This window comes from Cydia fagiglandana, chromosome 12 (genome assembly GCF_963556715.1).
Source record: "Cydia fagiglandana chromosome 12, ilCydFagi1.1, whole genome shotgun sequence".
Classification (NCBI taxonomy): domain Eukaryota; kingdom Metazoa; phylum Arthropoda; class Insecta; order Lepidoptera; family Tortricidae; genus Cydia; species Cydia fagiglandana.
Window position 1 is genome coordinate 17,160,910 of NC_085943.1, and position 23,306 is coordinate 17,184,215.

At 42.0% G+C, this 23,306-nt stretch overlaps 2 protein-coding genes across 3 annotated transcripts in view; one reads left to right on the plus strand and one right to left on the minus strand.

Moving 5' to 3' along the window:
• The first annotated feature begins 4,929 nt into the window (after nt 1-4,929).
• LOC134669674 (uncharacterized) lies at nt 4,930-15,760 on the plus strand. The gene is made up of 5 exons (XM_063527346.1): nt 4,930-5,350; nt 6,628-6,704; nt 8,395-8,568; nt 9,727-9,794; nt 10,198-15,760. Exons 1-5 carry the CDS (start codon nt 5,178-5,180, stop codon nt 15,613-15,615), a joined length of 5,910 nt encoding a protein of 1,969 aa, XP_063383416.1. The 5' UTR covers nt 4,930-5,177; the 3' UTR covers nt 15,616-15,760.
• A 2,386-nt stretch (nt 15,761-18,146) lies between these two features.
• LOC134669691 (synaptic vesicle glycoprotein 2B) overlaps nt 18,147-23,306 on the minus strand; it is a 54,356-nt gene continuing 49,196 nt past the window's right edge. For both annotated transcript variants that reach the window (XM_063527369.1, XM_063527370.1), the window contains exons 6-12: nt 22,978-23,168; nt 22,186-22,334; nt 21,556-21,964; nt 20,922-21,015; nt 20,283-20,451; nt 19,749-19,908; nt 18,147-19,498 (exon numbers count right to left, since the gene is read on the minus strand). In XM_063527369.1, the coding sequence (XP_063383439.1) occupies nt 19,315-19,498; nt 19,749-19,908; nt 20,283-20,451; nt 20,922-21,015; nt 21,556-21,964; nt 22,186-22,334; nt 22,978-23,168 (1,356 nt within the window). In that variant the 3' untranslated portion in view covers nt 18,147-19,314. The remainder of the gene's footprint in view (nt 19,499-19,748; nt 19,909-20,282; nt 20,452-20,921; nt 21,016-21,555; nt 21,965-22,185; nt 22,335-22,977; nt 23,169-23,306) is intronic.

Sequence of the window (23,306 nt, forward strand, 5' to 3'; positions counted from 1 at the left end):
TAGCGATCACGGAAATGCAGCTCTTTTATTTTTATTTCATTTTATTGATTAAATATAATTTTTTAAATGATCGATATGACGTTTGTGAGATGGAATGGCAGATCCGAGTAATTCCTTTGCACGTAGTAAATGGGCGGGATAGAAAAAAAAACGATGTCAACTGTCAGTGTCACTTAGCTCTCATTCCCGAAAAAAACGGACAAGCCTCATGTTACCTTGCGAATTGCTATTAATGTTATCATTGAGATTTTCGGCGACCTCAGCACGACCCACGGACTTCTGATTCCCCACGACATCTGCGCGTATTTGGACAAAGATTGAATTTACTTTCGATAACTTGGCACTGCATAAATTATTGGACAACGTTTTCTTCCCCACCCCTACACGACGGCCCCTACGCTGACCCTTGGACAGAGTTTTGCAAGAAAAATAAGCGAGTTCATACGAGATTGCGAGCAGATTCTACAAATTTGAAATTATTATCATAACAGTGATAAGCACAATGCCGTTGAATTAGAGGAGCAATGGCCGTACAGGAGTACGTATCCGTGAAATACATACATAGGCATAAAACTTTCTTCACTTGTGTTTTGATTTTTATTATTAAATTGCCATGAGCTGTTAAGTTCGTAAACAAGAAATCGGTCTAATTTTTTCTAACAATTTCAACCATCTGTTAGTTTTGTGTGGTTATCCTCATTTTATGAATGTTGTTCTTATTTTCAGGTGGATGTAAACATTCATTGGCGGTATTATACTGATGGCTAATTAGAACCATTGAGCCATGACATACTTCCTTGCAGTGTTATTCGGCTAAGCCTCGAGCATCCTGTGAATCTGAAGGATATAATTATTTCCATAAAAAAGAGCAATCGAATTAGGACCAAGATATCCCGAGAATCTAAAGACATTTTATAAAAAATGCAATAAAATGAAAATGGGAGACTCTCTTATTTTAACAATGTTACAAGATCATGACAATGTTATGGTCTATACTTATTAAAATTTTAAAACCAACATGTCTTTATCTTTGACTTGAAAATGTACAAATGATTTGGGTTAAGTTTTATGAAATGCAACTTATGCTAAAAATCTATTATTATTATATGTCAAATTATCGTGAACTCGATGTTGCTTAAGGCGTATCCAGATTAGTCAATTTTTCGCCAATCTGATTAAATTGCCCGATCGAATCGGGACGTACGGACGCAAACGCCAATTTGGCTCGCCGAATTCAACCGCCGATAATGACCAATAAAATGAGGTGCGGACACAAGAACACCAATTTGTGAGGCTAGTATTTTCGTTATGGGGCATTTTTTCAATTTAAATGGGTCTAATATCACCATGAATCTAAAATTGGAGATTGACGCCAATTTCATTTCTGATCAAATCGACCGATTTGATCAGTCCCGTCTGGATACCGCTTTAGCACCGCGAAAGGGCGCTGCGCGGTGCGCGCGGATTGACGCATGCGCGTACCGTATGCTTTGTATCTATGGTAATATAATTTTAAAAAATATGCAAATAAAAGGCGGCAAAGATTATTCGTTGTGCAATACTCAATAAGTTACCGCTTGTTATTTTAATACTCGTAATAAACAAAATGAGTTCAAGTGACGAAAACGACCTGGAATAGACGGCATGCACCGCCTCATTTGAAAGCAGAAGCAAACTTAATAATGAATAAGTAGCTTCCTGCTAAGTCCTGGGACAAATAAAATACAACAGGACTTACGACATGCTCATGCTGTGGAAGGACACAAGAAGGACAGCCAAAACGCAAGAAACACCTACTCTGAAAGTGGTTTTTAGCGTATTTCTGTGACCAAGTGAAAACTAAAAAGCCATCTACATTTAATATAAACTAAGAATATGCGTTGTTTTTTTAATTGTATTCGCGTCACTTTACCCCTATTAAATACGCTTTACTAAATTGAATTTGTTTTATTTCCTCACATAATTTGAGAATAGTGCTTACTATGTATACCTCAATGGAAGCAAAAATGTAGTATTTTTGCGAGTTGATACACTTGCTACTTGTGTATAGTGGCAAATGTATTAAACCCGCAATCAACACTAATCAATATGTAAACAGGCCCCAACGTGAAGCACATTTACCCTACAGACATACTTATCCATATTGACCATATTTGAACCTCTCAACTCTCTTCAAGGGCACGCCACACAGCGTGATTCTATATACTGTTGTAATGTTAATTGCTTAAGGATAATAATTTGTGGATTTTAAAATAAAACGAAACGAAATTTACTGGATTTATATTATATTATTTTGGATTTATATTATAAGTTTTCTAAAGTACAGTCGCCATCAGATATATTGGTGCAGCTAGGGTGCTCATAAATATCTGAACACGCCTCTATTATCAGGGCGTGCGTGTTCAGACATTGTGAACACCTTGCCGAGCCCATATATAATAGCCAATAACGACCTAGTTATAAGACTATTACAATCTTAATCATTATGTATGTACAATACAACAATCACGTTTATATAGTCCTCACAAACGTATAAGTTACCATTTTGGGCAATATATCTTCAAAGCTTGGCACCGAATCGCTGTTAAAGACTTTGGTGTGCTCAAATACGCTGAATTTGGAAAGTAACGTCTGTACTGTCTTGTAGACGGTACGACGCACTTGAGTTCATCTCTGTAATATTCTATTTCCATTCGAACGTTTCCGGGATCGTCTCCATCTATTGTGTTGATACTGAGATCCAAAATGACTCGTGTAGCAGTCCAAGAGTCGTGGTGAAGGCGTTAATGAAAATGTTCTCCAAGAAGCAGTGCCAAGTAGTCGAAAGCAATCGTTATCATTATCAAAATATCCGTGTTGAGCGTGCTAGGGACGTTAAAAATACTTATTCTAGAAATCACACCGACATCCAATTACAAGAAAACACAAATGTTTCGTCCGACCATTATTTTCCAATTATTTGAAAGTTATTTTCCAAGAATGACACTGACAGTTGACATCGATTTTTTTTCTATCTCGTCCCATTTACTACGCGCCAAGGAATTAATTATTCGAATCTGCCATTTCACCTCACAAACGTCATATCGATCATTTAAAAAATTATATTTAATCAATAAAATGATATAAAAATAAAAGAGCTGCATTTCCGTGATCGCTATAATGAATACTATCGGGAAAAAATATAATTTGCCTATCTTCAAAAAACTTTACCTACCCAATTTTAAAATCGCTGCATTTTTTTGTCGCATATGCGTGCACTGCCCTATAAACACATACGTTACATTTCTGCGATTAAATTATCGCGCGACAAAAAGTCGTGGTGCGCGCTTATTGGCCTAATTTCGAACCTAGAAATGAGTCCGCGTGAACGTTCCCTACGAAACAGGTCAAAATCTGCACAATGCCCACTTGAAATACCGAAATGTAGGAATTATTCCGCCGGCCGAATATTCGGCGGCCGGATACCGGATATTCGGCCGATGAGGAGGCCGAATATCCGGTATCCGGTCAAACAACTATCCGTTGCATCTCTAATAATAATTATGCCCTTACGTCCTTTTTTGAGACATCTCACGGTTCAACACCACTAGAGCAAAGAATATAATACTCACTCACTAGAGTCAGACCGTGAAAAGTCTGCAGCAATTTTGATAGCACTCGCAGTGCGTCATTTTAAATTCTATGAAATTATGTAGTATAAATAACACTTACAATGCGTGGGCTTACTATCAAAATATTCAAAATCGGATTTGACATCGGATCCGTCAAATTTATAGTATCTTAGAATTGAGTAATGTAATGCTGATAATAACATATACTAATCTATAGCCCCCTCCAGACTATGCGCGTGAATCGCGGGGGAAGCCGCGAACGCGAGTGTGGAGTCGATTTCGCTGTCTGCGATTCGCGCACGAGTGTGGAGGAGGCTTATGATCCGTCCACAAACTATAGTTCGTTTTTTTTAGCATTACCCCGGCTACTCACGTAACGATAAATCGTTGCGATAAAACTGTGCAGTCCGACTGTGCAGATAAATCGAACCGTGTGTATGACAAATCGTTACGATAATCGACATACACACGGTTCGATTTATCTGCACAGTCGGACTGCACAGTTTTATCGCAACGATTTATCGTTACGTGAGTAGCCGGGGTTAGAAAGAACTCCACAGAAGCAAGCGTGCAGTTTTTATCAGGCTCTTTATTTGTTAATAATTATTGAATTATCTAATGTAGCATGGTCAATAGATACAATTTACTTCAAATTATTACAGCTAAAAGTGCCGGATTTGGAACCACAAGCTTACTTCTGCGAAGTTCTTTCTAATGCTAAAAAAAACGGACTGTACAGTCAAAAAAAAATGACTTCTGTCGAATAGGCCACCGAATGAATCTAGAACAATCATGGTCCTTCAATTTGCTATATTTTGCTGATAGGCGCATATTGGTGCTTGGAAGCGCTCTTGTCCAACCAATCAGAACGAAAATGTATCCCCTTTCTATATAATATTGCATGAATAAAACACAGACAGCGCTTTCGCTAAACATTTAATTTTGCACAATAAAATACGAAATACGTTTAAAAATACGGTTCTTCTATACAATTTTATCGTCGTAAGCTAAGCAAAAATTGTTGTGAGTGTGAATGGTATCCTTTTTTTAGATTTTTTTGGTAGCAACTTTACTTAGTATTTCAATGTTGGCATCTGCTGACGCTGTACTTTGTAATAATTTCCGGCGTGACTTTTTCAACTTTTTTGTAATACGGGACGTAATTACTCTTAAATATCTCACTAATAAAACAAAAATAATTTTAAGTTTCATATTATTGTTTATTTTATTCACTGAACTGAACCGTACTAAAAATTTTGATTTTAATGAGTATTGCTTGACTAAATCCAGGCTGCTTGTCAACTCAATGCTGCCACCTTGACATACCGAATAAAATTATTTCGTAGCAGTCGGCGAATAGTATTTACAACTAATATTTTGCTACTGTTTTGACAATTACATACATAATTCGTATTCGGGATTTCTTATTTGTTGATGGCAGTGTTCTAAGAGCTGTTACAGCTCAACAATGAGACGATGATGTGGTAACCGTTTTAGTCGACATATCACAGTGGCTACAGTGCAACAAAATATGGTCGTGCGTTTCGCCTGAACAGATAAGTGAAGATGTGTGAGCAGACTGAAATAAATTACTTGGACGGGGAGGTGGTGTGGGTGAAGCTAGGGTCTTGCTGGTGGCCCGGAGCAGTGGTCGGGGCGGACAAGCTCCCCCCAGATGTGCTGCCATCGTTCAAGAAGCCTCCCATAGCAGTCGTCAAGTTCTTTCAGGAAAGCACCTAGTAGGTTTACAAGTATAACCTGAAAAATCTCTGTGGATTCTTATAATATAAGCACGCATAATGCACACTCCTGCCTTTGTTCTACATTTACTCTATGGTGTATTATATATTTACATAATTAAGTTGTAGGTTTATGGGATGAGTATGTTACAAAAGCTAAGGTTTTTTTTATAAGTGCCTGTTGATAAATCTGTTGATGAAGAGCATCAACTAGGTCCAATCCATTGTTCTATAGTTTACCTACATGACCTTTTATTAATGGTAATATTAATAAGCAGTGGAAATATATGCAGTATTTATTTACACATATTTGTGTTTGTATTGTATTCATATTACAATGATCTTAAGCTGGAATAAAAGCAATAAATTTGAGGAGACAAATTGATTAGTTCTATGGTAAAACAAAATATGTGTCAAATAGGTCTTTGTATGTAATATGAAATCAAAACACCTGAAAAGTGTTGTGACCTCTTGCTTCTCACCAAAGCAATATTGGGTTAGCAAAGAGAAATAATATTCAATTCTTAATTGAATACTCCAAGGTAGGTTTTTGGCTGGAACATTTCTTGCAAGTAAGTTACTTGCAAGAAATGTTCCAGCCAAAAAGCTTAACCTGTCGAACATCCACCATACAACAAATTGATGCAAAACAATTTGACCCATATTGATCTGTGATCACATGTCGGATACTGAGTCTCTATGACCCAAATTTGGTTAGGGTCACATGTGTGATACTAGGGCGCTCCACGGGTTTGAGTGTAGAAAGACTGCCTGAGGTTTATCTGTAATTAAAAGCATATGTTTGTGTGAAGTTCCTAATTTACATTGAGCGAGGGAGGAGAAAACTGCCTTAACTCTTGAATCGGCAGGCTGATGTTAAAGCCAATTTTTAATTTGAATCAGTTTTCATGTTGCATATATTAGATATACATGTTACTGTAAACTTTGTATTAACTTCTCTCTCCTCTCTCTCTCTCTTTAGCTCTTCTCTCCTTCGGGAGTAGGCGTCCTTCATTTCATGCCACTTGTCATGGTTCTGAATGACCTGGAGCCACTTCTTCCCTGCAGTCCTTTTGTTGTCAAATCAGAAGGAATGTATTAAATTATTCAGTCCTATTATCTCTGTTTCTATATCCTTAAAATAATATTGTCAGATGATAAAATTACAGTTTCCTTGCATAATTTGTCTGATTTTGTATTGGGCATTACTTTGCAATCATAGTAATAATAGAAATGTTATGAAATAAAATAAATATATTTTTCTGTATTTCTTTCAGCGAATATGTGAAAAACATCAATTCAATTTACAAATACAACTGCAGCCGCAAACATGACTTCATTAAGAAAGGATTGTGTACGTATAATTTACATACAATTTTTAATATTATTGGGTTGTTGTGAGCTGAGTGCCACATCAACCATGCAGTGATCTATTGTGACGGCCCTCACTCACTACTAATGCCGTTGAATCTTGGAAATTACAGATTCTTTGGGCCGTAATTCACTGTACCTCATAAGGTAAATGCAATACGTGAATTTTACATACATACTTCAACTTATAGTATTGAACAAAGGTACTAAAAATGCCACACTGTGGAACAAGTCCATGCTTATGGCTGAAGATAAGAATTTTTTTTTAATTGGTAACTTTTGTGTTGACAAAGAATCGTAAAATTTGGGAGGATGTCCAGCCAGAAGTATGGCATAGTTCCACAGTGTGCCAGCTTAATCACTCAGGGCATTGGGAGCTATTACATGTAACTTTTTATAGCTTTTTACATTCATTTGCATATGATAGTCCTTTGTCTATCATATGCAAATTAATTTATTCTCAAGTCACAGTGAAGTCAACCTAGTAATTAATTTAAATATAACATGGTAAGATATTTTTGGCTTTGGTTAGTAAAGTGAATAAAGTTGATCTGAACTAAAGTTAGCTCAACTGTAGTAACCCAGGCACTCTTACTATAAATAAATAAATTTATAGTAGAGTGCCTGGCCTGGCACCCGACTAAATGTTAAAAAAGTTGTTGTAAAAAAATGTTGAAAAAAGTTGCAACATCGTCCTGGCATCACCACCATCAGACGAGGCTAGGATGATGTGTAATCTATACTTAAAAGCTTAGGGCCCCCCCACATCTGGCGTCTTTCGAGCGTCGGCGTCTACAGTTCTATAGCCGACGTCGACGCAACGTCGACGCAGCGTCGACGCAACTGCGCAGCGACGTCATTTTCCATAGCGCTGGACCGACGCCGACAGACGCCGACGCTCGAAAGACGCCAGATGTGGGGGGCCCTTAGAGAATATAACCAACGGAGTGGTCATTAACAGGCGTTCCCCTCTGTCGAAAAAAGGCGGCCAATGGTCAACCACATGTCAAACACATGTATGGACTGACGTTTATCTGACATGGCTATGTTGACGTTTCGCATACATTTGATGTGCCCCTCCCCCCCCAAAAAACGGCAGACTATTTTGTACCGAAAATTATAGACATGGCGTCCCCGTTGGTTATATTCTCTAAGCTTAAAAGTGATGAAGTGGTGTAGGTAATACTACATTATAGATCTAATACGGGGGTGACAACGTCACTGGGTGACAAAATCCCTTTTAAAAAAATTGGATTTAAAAAATAAGCAGTTTATATTGGTAGTTTGCACCTTCAGAGAAATGGCTAATAGTGCAACCAGGAAACTGAAATTAAAGTCAATGTAGAGAAGACAGTCTATAAGGGAAGACTGTCTATAAGCTCTTTGTCGCTTTTGACTGTTACATGTTACAATTACTTGCAATTTGAACTAGAGCTCCTTATAAAAATCATCATAAGAAACCAAAGCAGAGAGTGCTTCCGCCAAACTTGTGTAAACTTTGTGAGTGAGCCATGAATTATGTACCATAAAATATTTAAACTCATGATTTTAAAGGTGTTAGTTTTCCTTGCCATTTTCTGCAAAGCCATTGTATTTTGCGTGCACTATTGCATTTTAAACTTGTAAAATTGTTAAGAAAAAAAGTAAACCATCTTTTTTTTTCTTTTTCACAGTAATGTACAGATCCAAGCATGCTCACATGGAAAAGTTCCCCGAGGATGTGATCCGAGCTGAAACCGAGACGGGTGGTGACCCGGACATCTTGACCAGTGAAGAGTTCCAAGAAACTAAGAAGGAGAGCTATGCGGGCATTTTCGGTAGCGCATCCAAGAAAGCTACGACTCCTGGTAATTACATCTTATACCTTTTTGGCAGCGGGGTTTGGTATGCGTACTCTGGTGTTGGGAGTATGTAAATAAAAGCATAGACGCCGGAAAAAAAATTGTTCTATATTAACACTACTAAGAAAACTAAACTAACTTAACAAGTATAGGGAGCGATATAAAATCAAGCTCGACCCGTGATAAAAATAAATTAATTAAAAAATTAAAAACACGACTGCTGAGTTTTAAAGCGAACTGAAAAGCTAAAAATAATGTTAATATGTTAGTTACATAAGGGGTCATGCACATTTATGACCGTGACTGTAGGTAGGTACGTGTACATTTAATTTCAATTACAGTCGGGGGACCTTCATTTACCTACTGCATTCTTTCATTCAAAAGGTCCCCCGACTGCAATCGAAACTAAATGCACACGTACCTACAAAGTCACGCTAATAGTCACTCCCTGAAACTTGTATGTGTTTGATCTGGGTTTGACGTTGACCGTCAGTTTGTGACGATTGCTTACCAGACGTTAATGGTACAGTCAGCGTCAAATATATTGCAGCCAAAGTGACCAAATAGTTCGTCACATCATACTCAATATATAGTGTAACAAACTATTTGACCACTTTTGCACCTATAATATATTGCTGTCTGTGCAGTCGCCTGCGTTCGCGGTGTTCCACTTTTAGATTCTATTCCAGTATATTAAGTGTGCTACTCTGCAGCGGCGGCACCATAATTCTGGCCCCACATTGGCCTTAATACCAATGAATTTTATGGTGATTTGATGTATTTCAAGCGTATAGCTATCACGGTTCATGAGATACAGCCTGGTAACAGACAGACACAGTGGCGCAGCGGTGGGCGATGTCGCATCTGCAAGGCCCTTTTCTTTCACTGTGCCCAAAGGGGCCTCGACTTCGCCCACGCTTAGCTACGCCACTGGACAGACGGACAGTGGAGTGTTAGTAATAGGGTAACGTTTTTACGCTTTGGGTACGGAACCCTCGATGGGCGAGTCCGACTTGTACGGATTTTTTATTTTCCTGAGTTAAAGCACACAATTGTTTCTACATGTTCCAAATTCTATTCTGAACTTATTCTGATATTCAGAATATTCTGGATTCAGAAGGTCAAAATTATGTATAATTAAAGTTTCTTATTTCTGTACTTTAGGTAGAGGGAGAGGAAGGCAACCAAATACCCCTAAGAGCACTTCTACTGCAGCTACTCCGATAAGAAGGGTGAGTACACTACATTTTGATAATAATGGTTATTTTCATTTTAGCTGACAAGGTGACAAAACCTTTCTTATCCTTTCTTGTTAAAAACTAGCACCATAAGCTAAACGACGTCAATTGAGGATTTTTAAAAATCTAGTTCTCGGCTTAGAATCTAAAGTCTAAAATCTGGATCAGAATCATCGCATAAATGATAAACTATAACATATAAATCTAGACTCTAGATAGTCGGTTCTGCCGCACGTTTCCACGTCATCGATATATCATCGATCCGCCTTGTAGAAAGCCGACTACGCTGCGTTTTGCGATACCAGACTCACTACACTATTTAGGGTAAAATTATTACCACAGGCATACCATTTATGCTAAAATGACGTTAAAATATAAAGATTTTTATCTATTGCAGGTAAATCGAGACAAGAGTGATTACAAGGTACATATCATAGTTCAGGGGTCAAAGACTCCCAGCCAAGCTACCGATGCCTCCTCTACGCCGTCGACGAGCCGCGCGGGGTCGGAATCTGAAGCTGTCGAAGAGAAAACTCCCAAAGCAGATAAGCTCGCTTCTACTTTTACTACACCGACCAGCGCCGCCGCGGGCGTGTACCCTTGCACTCAGTGCGCGTTCACCACCACGCGCCTCAACGTCTTGATCTTACATAACAAAACACACAGTGCCACATACACACCATACACACCTTCGCCCGTACGCAAGAAACCTGCCGCCAAACCATCCCCCAAGGCCACCCCGAACAAAACGCCGAAAGCGCGGAAACCGCGCAAAGATAAGCCAGAAAAAGAAAAAGATAAATCTGTCAAGAAATCTCAAGCACAAAAACGCACCACTGACGAGCCCCCGGAACCCGTAGAAGTGAAGAAACCCAAGACTGATGAGGAAATTAAGAGTAGCCTTTTAGCGGATTGGGACGACATGGACGAAGATGACGATAAATGCCCGGACCTGGCGTCGTCGCCCACGGCGGCCGCCGCCTCGCCCGCCGAGCCCACGCCCGCCGAGCTGCCCACGGCGCCGTTCCCGGCCGCCGACAGCAAGGCCGACGACGCACCTGCTGCCGAGAAACCGGAATCCTCGAGCGATTCCAAATACGAATTCTGCGAAGATGAAGACTGGTCCTTAGAGGCTGACGCCGGCCGGAAAATACCACGGGTCAAGAATCCCGCGAAGAGGAAAGAAAGAAAAAGCATCAGCATCGACGAGGATGACGTTGCGAGAGAAGTTGCGGACCTGCTGACTAGAACCACTGTTCCAGAATTGCCTGCGGTGCCTGAACCTTTGACCGTCGAGCAAAATTTTCCTGAGCCTTCCATCGTAAAGTCCCCTGACAAAAAGGCGCAACCGATACCAGAATCTAGTAAATCGACTGAGAAAGTCGCTCCGGAACCGCCACCGACGAAAGCAATTTTTAAGACTAAAACATTTTTTCGAAGTCGACACTCTAGAAGCCAGGATGCAATAGGGAAGTACGTCGCCGAACAGCTGAACGCCGAAAGAATGGACGTGGAAACTGAATTGAACGGTTCGGAAGTGGCGTCCTCTCCTGAAGCTAGAGAGTCTCCTCCGATAGAACCAGTTAAAGTTGCTCGCCTCGCGCCCAAAATACAACTGAAGAAAATGAAAGCCGAAGCGGCACAGTTAAGAGAAAAAGAAAAAAATAACATGGAATTGGCCGCGGAGGCTAAACTAGCTGCGAATGGTGCTAATAGTAAGTCAGATATAGTAAGCCACAACTTGGCGCCTCCTGATGAGAAAAAGGTAGAACCTAAGTCACATCGGCACAATCAGGATGTTTTATATCCTACACAAGAAATAAAACCAATTAATAAGGAAACAAACGATAGTAATATACAGAATTCACTTGCAAATGAAATGAAACCAATTTATAAAAATATACTTGACCAAAAAAGCGAAATGAAAGAATCTACTAGTAACATACACGAACTATTTGAAAAAGAAATTAAAACAAGTAATAAAGATAAACCTGATAAAGAAATACATGAACCCATTACAAAAATATTCAATAATATTGACAACGAAAAACTTGACGGTAAATTAGGTAACGACAGTGAGAAACAAATAGACGATAATAACCATACAGAAAGAAATGATCTATGCGAAACACCAGAAGTTGCACAAACGCCTTGTGAACAATTGGTTGAACCTTTCATGAATGAATCTACAGCATCCGCTGTAGATGCCTTATTAAGCGTTTCTAGAGAGGCTGACAGGGTTACTAAAGTTATAAGCGATGATCCCCCTGAAGATTTGTTCGAAGATGACAATAAAGATAATGGAGTGATTAACAATGTCAATGGTATTGACGAAACCAATAAAGACAATGTATTAGTAGAAAATAAACAAATTGTTCAAGAAATGGAGCAAATTACAGAGGAAACCATCTCCTCTGAAGTTTCTCTAAAACGGACAAATGAGCATGACAATGATATCCACAACATGCTCACTCAACATGTAGACTTAAATGAAACTAATACCGAATCCCACAACATGCTCACTCAACATGTTGACTTAAATGAAACTAATACCGAATCCCACAACATGCTCACTCAACATGTTGACTTAAATGATACTAATACCGAATCCACATGCAATGATAAAATAATAGAAATTCCACAAATATCTGAGGAAACTACTGAATTAGTTTCAGAAACAGTAGTTGACTCCATTCCATCTGAATCTGACCTGCAAATAGCGGAGGCGCTGATTAATCTTCCATCAACAGCTATACAAAACAATGCACCTAGTCAACATCAACAAAACATGAATTTGTCAACACATTTTGCCAGTGGTGAATCTTTTCAGGAAGAGGTAGTTGAAAGTATAAATGACACTAAAGATAATGATGACACAATGGGGGAAGATAGGTCTGAGGAGAACTCCGTAGTTGACAACTCTGTAGAACACATAAACGAATCTGTACTACCATTAAGTAGCGACAGTCTGAATTCAAGATATGAAACTGAAGAAGAGAAGAGTCAAAACTTAAATGCCGCACAATCTCTAGTTGAAATGTCAGGATGTATTGATCATAAAATTAAAGTTTCTGAATCCAAAATACCTAGAGTAGACAATGTACATTCTATAGATACTTTAAACACTGTGCAAACCACTGAAATAGAAACAAACAATATCGTTGAACCAAAACTTACGCCATCGGTTTCAGACACCAGCAATGATCTAATCAGCAACACACCTAAATTTGAAACATCATCTTCCAAATTGCTCAAGATTTTAGAAGAACCTTGTGTACCAAAAATAATCAGTAAAACGCCACCAAAACAAGTAGTGGTAACCGGAAAAGAGAAAATACTTAACTTCGACGTCAGCAAAGCTTCCATTAAGAACAAACCTCAATCGCCCAAGCAGAAGATAATTATTCGTCGAAATACGCCTAGCAAAAACATTATCAATAGTTTAAACGAGTTGAGTTCACCAGAGAACATAATTCTCTCTCGCACCGGCAAGACGCCGCCGGATGGCTCGGCCATGCAGACCTACACTATCCAGGCCACGCCTGACGCGCCCACCGATGCCAACACCATCATCATCCAACAGAAGATACGGAAAATTACCAAACCTGCCCCTAAGTTACAAAAGCTAAAGCAGCAGTTCTCATTGGTGGCTCCAGTCAATGAATCGAAGTCGGTCAGCGAATCACCCGCGGCAGATGACACCTTCTATGATATCAATTCCATGCCCATAGTGCTCTCCGACGACATCCTTACCCCAGAGAATATTGAGAAAATGCCGATCGTTATGTCTGACGGCAAAATCATCACCAACCCCACGAATCCCCCTAAACTCGTGAAAACGAAACAGATCGAAAGCGAAAAAGTCAGCATGATCAGCCCGAGCAAACCCGAACTCAAAACCTTGCTAATGAATCCCGTGCCAGAGGTCAGTAAAGCGACCACACCTAACATTTTATCCAAGTCGTCCAAGCTCAGAGCGTCGAAACCGATGTTAGTCATAGACAAAGCGACCGGAAAACAGAAAATCATTATGACTAAAGCCGACCCTACCGTCAAGGAAATAAAGCAGTCTCCCGCCAAGTTGGAGCCGGCTGCCGCGAGCGCGGCCAAGCCGGGAAAGTTCATCATCCTGCCCACCGGCGGTTCGCCACGCCCCAACCGCACGCAGAAGATCGTCATCGACCCCGGCACCGGCAAAGCGCACGTGCTCGTCGCCAAGTCCGAGCCCGCCGCCGACAACAAGCCCGTGTCCGCCAAGCTCCTGCCGCAGCCCGCCGACGGCCCCGGCAGCACCGTCATGATCATCACCAACGCGCATGGCACACAGTCCCGCATAGTGCTCACCCCCGAGCACGAGAAAATACTCTTCCCCAACAAGCAGCAGCCCAAAGTGTCGCAACTCAAGACCGTGACGCACCGGATAACGACCAACTCCCCCCAGAAGACGATCGTCACGTCGGTGGCGGCCACGAAGACGCCGCCCCCGAAAATAGTCCCAAAAACACAAAAGAGCGCCATCATCACGTCCAAAGGGCAACTGATCGTCGGCGGCCGCGTCGCGACCACCGCGCAGAACATAGCGCCGTTGCCCGAGATACGGCCCAAGCAGCGGATCCTCGCCGCCGAACCGAAGAAACTCGCGCAGACCATCCAGAAGACCTCCTCGGAACCGCTCATCTTCTTGCAGCAGAAATCGGGCGCGGTGATGCAGCTCACGACGGCCCAGTTCGAGCACCTGCAGCGGACCGGCCAGATCGTGCAGAAGGCCCCCGTCCCCGAGAACAAGATCGTCGTGCAGAAACAGATCACGATCCCGTCCAGCGAGGCGATCGCGCCCGCGGTCCCCAAGAAGATGAGACGGCCGGCCACGATGTCGCCGACGCCCGCCAAGAAGCTCAAGCAGGAGATAGCGATAGCGCCCGCTCCCGCTCCCACGCCCGCGCCGGTGCCCGCGCTCACGCCGCTGTCGCACGCCGCGCCGGCGCCCGCCTACTCGGAGCTCGACAACTTCGAGGAGCTGCTGCCCTCCACCGCCATCGCGCGCCCGCCCTCCCCCGCGCCGCCCGCGCCGCTCGCCGACGGCCAGCTGCTGGCCGTGCCCGGCGAGCACTTCGGCGGCCCGCCCGGCTCCTTCTACCTGTGCGTCGAAGACAACGGCTCGCTCACGCCCATCGACAACCGGCCGCTCGTGCTGGAGAACAACCAGCTGGTGCCGATGACGGAGCCGGCGCCGGCGCCCGAGCGGCGCGACATCCTCGAGGCGGCGCTGGCCAACAGCGACGTGTTCCACGACCCGCCGCGCGACGACGCGCCCTTCCGCGACCTGAACGCGAACGTGTCCGTGCACTGCCGCGTGTCGGAGACGAGCACGACGCTGCACCAGCCGATCATGACGCCGGTGGAGGTGCCGTCGCACGCGGACGCGGAGCCGGCCGTGCCGGGCTCGTTGGAGGACGGTCTGGCGGTGATCGGCGTGACGCCGCACACGATGCCGACCTCGCTGGAGCTGCCCATCACGGTCACCGACCCGCGCATCGCGCCGCGCGTGTCCGACCCGCTGGCGATGCTGAACGTGAGCGAGCCCGCACCGCAGCCCATGTCGATGCCGCTGCTGCTGGAGGAAGAGACGGTGGGCAAGTCGCTGCCGATCCTGACGGACGAGCCGGCGGGGTCGGGGTCGTCCGGCTCGGCGGAGGAGACGCTGTGGTCGCGGCGGCTGCTCACGCCGTGCTCGGACACCTCGGAGGCGTCGGCCGAGATCCCGCTGCAGCCCGCCATGCGCCTCTCCGTCGACGACCTGGCGCGCGCCAGCTAGACGGCGCCCAGTTTTTTATTCATTTCGTGTTGAGAATGTTTATTTATAAATGTAATTCGTGTTTTACATGTGCAATCAATTATGTTTGTCGTCTTTCGATATATCCGTATAGTGTGATCGGCCGGTCGACGCGGGACGGGCCGCTCGGCTCTCGTTATAGTTGGGCCGCCATCGCGCGGGCGATGTAAAAAGAACGCGAGTGTAAATATATCGTTAGAGTGGTGCGAGTGACTTCTGGGTTCGGTCTAGCCGAACATTAAACATACCGGGCGCCGACGGCGTCAATATATTCTGCCCTCCTAAGCCAAAAAGCGCTATCTCAATAATAATCATTCATTCATTCAAATCAAACAAATAGTTGATAATCTGTTGTCCCTATCCGTCATTTTGTTTGTTAGAATGGGGCAAAATTTAACTGAGGTTTATAAGAGGTTGCTAAGTTTTATGAATAGGGGAATAAGTAAGCATTGAATTTTCTTTTGAGAAAGTGCTATTTGGCTTAGTAGAGCAGTATCTATTTTAGTCTTAAGAATTTACATTTGTAAATTTTAATGCATAAATGATATTGTTGGATCATAAGAAAGTTACGTGATCGTATTTGTAATATATAAAAGTTTAGGTAATCATATTTTTTATATTGTCTAACAAAGAATGAAATCGCGAAAGCGATTTGAGGTGCGAACAGGAATGCCGGGCGGGCGCAGCGCGACCCGCGTCTACATGGAGTAGAGTTAATGTTAAGTACAATTTTGTTGATGTAACATTTTAAACATATTCAAAGCACATTATTATTGGTTTGTTCGAGTGATCTATGTCGGAATCTAGATCGGACTAAGAAGAAGTCTTAGTGTAACTTCTATGTAGTTTTTAATAAATAAATTCTAATCGAATGCATTCTTTCATTTGATCCTTTATAGGGGATAACCTTCTTATTCTTATTCACCCATAGAAGTAGCATCCTATAGATGTGGTATACGCGTGCCTCCGTGAGGGACAAAACATACGCAAATGCGACACTATGATTGGTCGAATTCATTTGTTGCCCACCATTATCAATACTAAAAAAAGGGTGGGGAACAAATAAAATGTGAGACTGTGACAAGGACAAACAATAATAGCGGTTTCGCTGCTACTCCTACTGAAAGATACATAAGACTATCCCGTTCTGTCAGTTATCCCCACCACTCATGCCCAATCCAGTTTAATACTAGATTCATGTATTCACCCCAAGTAACCTATTTTGACCTAAAGAGGAATTTGCTTGGGTTGAGTTACATTAATTAAATTTGTCGCCCGTGTCAGCCGTTTTAAAGCAGTTGAGAAAGTTGACTATAAAGTAGAATAAACGGTTTAACAAACCAGCGTTTTATAATCGTAGGGACACAGAATACAGGATACAGGGGTAGGGGGTAACAGAATTAGTACGTACTAAGTAATTCTGTTCCTGTTTACTCGTCGCATGCCGAGGACGGAATCCCTACGATTCACACACATATCTACACAGAGTATGTACCTACCTACATAATCACGACACAGATTACTAAGCTATGGCCGCAGCCTTAGTAAAGGGTCTAGCCGCAATCCCATAGTGAAACTGCCCCTGGTAAAGCTAGTGGTAAATATCAAATGATATTTACCACTAGCTTTTCGGTGAAGTAAAACATCGTGAGTAAACCTGCATACATCTGCGAAGAAATTCAAAGGTGTATGTGAAGTCCCCACAGCGACTGCTTCCAAAACTAGTAGTGTTGCCACAAAAAAAAAAAAGAAAAAAATGGGTTGCCAGATAAATTGAGTCGTTTCTCCTATTATTAGAAGTGAAAATAAGATAACGATTTAGTAGAAATTTAAATTTTATCTAAACAGGCATTGTTGGAATGTGTTGGTAAAGTTGCAGCAGTTGACGGTATCTTATAATAAGACAAATAAACGCGCCTAAGAAAGGTATACATTTCAGCCAGGGGCAGTTTCACTATGGGATTGCAGCTAGACCCTTTTGTTTAAGTATTTCAAATAACCATAAATTGAGTCTGAATCCAGTTCCAAAACAATCGATTCGATTTAAGCTCTGTGTTGAGGCATACCGATTCCAAATTTCAGCTTTTTAAGTTAATCTATCTCACAACAGTGCTTCGAACAGAACCGAAGTGATCGCATAGATGGCCCATGAACCGACTTCCCTATAGGTACCTACCTACTTAAGACATTTACGTCAGTACAGTCAGCAGCAGAAGTTGCTAAGCGGGCGAGGTGTTCAAAATTACCTTGACACGCTCTTAGGGCCAGTTGCACCAACCACATTTGACAGACTGCTCAACGTCAGCCGGCGCGCCCCGGCGCTTTACTATGAAACTTTCCATACATAAAAATTTACCGAACTGTAACGACACCAACCGTTTGGTGCAACCGACCCTTATTCTCTGAACAATAAAGTCGCGTCAAGATAATTTTGAACATCTGGCCCGCTTATCAACTTATGCTGCTGACTGTACAGGGAGCGCTTATTATTGGTACGAAAATTAAAACAACTCTTCATTTCTTCAATATGATTTATTCGTTTCCATGTAAAATTATATTTATTTGCTTAAATTAATCGAACAAAGTATTGTCAATGACAAAGTCAAATAGGTATTGCGCTTATATTATTTAGGACAGGGTTGAGTAACCTTTGCCTGACATGGCCACCAGAAGCCAGTTTACTTCATTCTATTAAAATCGCATGGTCTTTCATTTTTACTACAAACTACGTACTACATACTACGGTAACAAACGCTACATAAATTCGTAATATGAAAATATTTGCATTGCTTACTTATCTGTACAACAGAAATGTAAATGGAAATTCTTATAACTATAATACTTTATATAATATTAGGGAAGAGTGGGTTTGAAGAACAAAGGAACAGCATGAAACATTGCTGAAGGATCAAGAAACTACATTTATTTAAAAAAAACCTTCGAGTGATGCGAGGATATTTTCACAAGTATCAAGTTTCAGTTCGTTACTAGTTTTACACAAGTAAAACTTCAACGTAACGACAGCCATATTTACACTATTACTATTACTACCTATCGTAGAAAATATTGCTCGTCCTTTCATTTAATATCATAAATTAAAAACGTGTATAAAAATATTGTACAAATATGAGCGAACTAGTTACAACAATGTTTAAATGAATGAATACTTAATTTTATCACATGGCAGATTTCGACCACCACTAAATTCTATACGAACATCAACGTTCCCACTTGTAACAAAACATTACATCGGATTCCTTGACTTGCTTTGAAAAAACTAATTATTATGCGCGTTATCGTTGTTAGACAATCCAACTTAAGAGCTCGTGTCCAACGCGATCGCGTCAATAGAAATAATTAAATCGCGCGGAACAGTTCTTAGAACCGCATCCCCTTTTCCATTTATCTGAGCAAGTTAGGTATGCGCGGGTGTTAGACTTCATGACTCCTACGGTAAAGTCGAACTCAAATAATCTTGTCCCTAGCTATAATGTTAAGAACACTTAGAGAACTCCCGCTGTAAATGTTTCCACAAAACCTTTACACTAATTTTTGGGCCAAGTCTTCAAGCGCCGGAACAATATTTAAACTAACCGGGTAAAAAGATGACGATCCCGATTACAACAAGTTCGCAGTGTCCTGAACAGTCTAGGAGACGAAGACAATCTCAAGAGCCATAGATTACTGCAGGGCCTGTCTTGTGGTGTTAGGCAGGAAGAGGCACATGAGGCCGCCGCTGGCCAGCAGCACGGCCACGATGAAGGTGGGCGCTGGACAGTACTGATCCAGCAGCGCCGCGATCACTACGTTGCCCATGATGCCGCCGAGCCTGGCTGCCACCATGGATACCGCCACGCCAGTCGCTCTGCAAACGAAATGTTATTAAAATGGGCAATATTATTGTTCAAAATGCGGGGGAGCTTGGCAGCCCCGTTTTGGTTTGTACAATCACAGTATGAAGTGTTTTTAATTCTATTTAGATTGCAACCAATCGTCTGCCATGGACGTTGCAGGCCATGACAGTTGGTTCAAACCCTATAACTTTAATAAGACGCAATCCGACTTCAGCCCTTATTTGAATCCTCCATAAGGACCATAAGGGACCCGCGACTCACCGTAAGTTGGTGGGGAAGACCTCAGTAATGAGGCAGTCGAGCGAGGCGTTACCGCACGAGATGACAGAGCTGAAGATGGCGCTAACGATGAGGTTGTTAGTCTTGTTGTACACGAAGTACATGGCCGCAGAGCACAGCCCGGCCGAGAACGTCGCAAATACTGCAATCAAAGATACCCGTTATATAAGCCACATTCACTAGCGATGACTTTATAACATTTGTAGTCAACGTTACAATAAGAGTGGGCGCGTTCAAGGGTCTTGCTGAGTAACGTTAGTAAGTAGTTGTGGTTGGTGCGATTGACGCTAGCCCAAAGAGTTATAGATGCCGATGTCACCAGTTTCTTAGTCTAGTTTCAAACCATGTGGAAAGGCTGTTGCAACGTTTCCGCCGAAACCACTATCCTTAGCAGCAAACCACAAACTTTAAAAGGAACGCACTGAGCTATGACCAGAGACGATTATCGGGTTCCCTTTTGGTGAGATAAGAGTAAAAAAATCCAAGACCCGCAACTTGGATGGTCTAGTGACTTACCCAGGAAGAACTTGCGTCCGAGCCGGTCCATGCCCAGCACGGCAAAGATATTGGAGGGGATGGCGGCGGCCACGGTGATGAGAGACTCCATGAATACGTCCGACCGGATGCTGGAGTCGCACGTCGCGTCGGCAGAGTGCGTGCCGTACTGCGTCACGTACCGGGTCACCTGAAACCAACAAATTATTATTATTCATGTTGAAACAAAGATAATGTGAATGCACAGGAATATGTCAATTTATCTCCAATGTGAATTGATCGTTTAGATGTTTCCACTATTTTATAGTATTTAACATTTTGGGGCAGTGTTATGCGAGAGTGAGCAATGAAAAAACGAATAGATACCTAACTTACAAAACTGAGAAGTAGGTACTTTAAGCAAGAATCATTTGTTGGTTATCGGCCGTCATGATTACAAGGCTGATCAAATAATCACCAAATATAATGGTATAAATAAGCAGGTTACAGACAGATTCGGTTCAAGAATTGTTTGATAATGAAAGGAACATGAAATGTGCATTCTTGCTCGATCGAAAGTCACCAACCAAGATCTTAAGGGACATAATTTTCACATGAAAAGAGGAACGGTACTTAAAGTTCCACATTTTATTCCAGTAAGTTGGAACTGTTGGAAGTTACCTGACAAATGTCTGCTGGTGCGTTGTCGTTCATTCTCGACCACTCGTCGAAACGGTTGAACATTTCAGGGAACCACATCATAAGTCCGTAGTACCTGCAACGATGTAATAGATTGGTAACGTGTTTTTCACCACACCAGCTCGGAAAGGCTTACTTTGCACTTCAAAAACTGATAGCAAAGTTGCATATTATTCACATGTGAGACAAAGTAATCAAATGCAAATTTTGAGTTTTATTCTTATGTTTGCTGGTTGAAATGACTTTTAAATGATGATTTTGGATGATAAATATTTAATTACATTAATTTGGATTTGAATTGGTTTGATTTTGTTTGAAATTTTACATTTAATATTTGCTTCGGGTTGGTGTGGTGAAAAATTTTGTGTTTCACTCGGGGGCAAATTTTGTTTAACCCTCGTGCATTGAAACCCTCGCAACGCTCAAGGTTCCATTTTTCGAATTCAATTTTGGAATCCTTCGCTTGTTCGGGTATCAATATTAGCACGAGCGGTTAAACAACAACTTTGCCCACTTGTAAAACAAATAACTATTGTTTTCTATTTGAACACAGACTTGGAGATATTTATTTTTAACTTTGATTTTTGCTTTCTCATTCATATAAAAGTAAACTCACCCGATATGGAAAGTGAAGTTGATGGTGATGGATATCGTCGTGAACTTGAGTATGGGTGGTACGAATAACTGCTTGCTATGCTCCACAATGTCGCTGAACATCCTCCTTAGTTTAGACTTAGGCACTTGTGGCTCCTTCGTGTCAATCTGCTTCTCCGGCTTCGTATGCATGGGTTCTTCTACCAAGAGTTGTTTGACGGGGTATTGGTCCTTGCTCTTGCCGGTGTTCATGACGTAGATTCCCCGGAAGACTTCCAGCGCGTCCTCGTGGCGACCGGTGGAGATGAGGAATTTGGGGGACTCGGGCAAGAGGAACAGGAGTGCGGCGACGACGAATGATGGCAGAGACATCACAAGTAAGAAGATACGCCATGAGTTGTACACGAAGCCGTTAGTCTCTCCTCCAATTCCTGGAAAGAATAAAATAAAAGCGCTTAGATAATAGATTTAGTTGATCACTTAAGGCCTCAGCCTCCATCATCAAAAACAAGGTAGAACAGTTACGTATGAAGTATTAGTGTGAGGCGCTATTGGGTGCCAGTGCTGGGAATTTTATGCCATAGACTATGGCTATGTTCAAAGGTATTCATAATCAATCAAATAATAGTTGAAAGGTCATGAATAGATTTACCGCTGGGGATTATAACCCAGGCAAGACCGGCCACGAACAGGTTGCCGAGCGTCCAGAAAGCAGCCATGAAGCTCAACATAGCTCCGCGCTTGTTTTTCGGCTGGAACTCTGCGAAGTACGACCAGATGACGGGACCTGAGCCTCCTAATCTGTAAGGAGAATATAATTTTCATTTGTTTATGTTATATTTGTCTGAAGTTATAAAAGTAGCTAAGTATTTTTCAGTCGCCGTTGGGAGCTGTTCCATAGTTCCATAGAATAGTTCCAAAATGAACAGCTTTTTGTACGTTAGGCGTTTATTGATGTCTTCACTCTTATTTTTCAGTTCTACAAGCACTGACAAAATTCGCGGGCATGATATTTGCGGACACTATCACGGCACACGCTAGTGTATAGGTACGTCTGCCGCACAAAATTGAAATAAAATACCTACTTAAAATAGTTCTCTACAAAATTGTAATGCAGCAGAGCGACCAAATTCACGTTAAAGTATAGCCTCGTGCCGCCCAATGTATATTAGGATGTACACTCAGTTTTGATGGAATGTCGACTTTAATTAAAAACAAAGTAGGTAGAATTTCATTTGTCTTGTAAAATTTTCGAACAAATGAAATTCAACCCAATTGAAAAGACAACAAGATTCTAGCTTCCTTGGCTATAATATTATATGGTGGGCGGCACGAGGATAGGATAGGTAGGTAAGTCACAGAAAAATAATCTGCGGTAACTACCAATGCTAAGGCTACTAAACTAATTAAGCTAGTGGGTAATATTTAAGCACAAGTAACTCACGCAGCTCCGTTGATGAAGCGGAACAACATGAAGAGCTCGTAGTTCTGACTGAAGGAGGAAGCCACGATAGCTAGCGCGTTGATCACGGAGATGGCGATGAGCACGCGCTTGCGGCCCAGCGAGTCTGCCACCGAGCCCCACGCGTACGCGCCGGCCATCATGCCGATGAAGATTATGCTGTTCAGCCATCCCTGCAACGGCCACCAGATCATGTTACCTTTTATCAATTCAGTAAAGTTCAGGTTAGTGAATTAAGGGAATTATTTAAAACCGATCATCAATAGAATTGCTGGGTCACAGACCATTTCAACTACAAGATGGAGCATTTA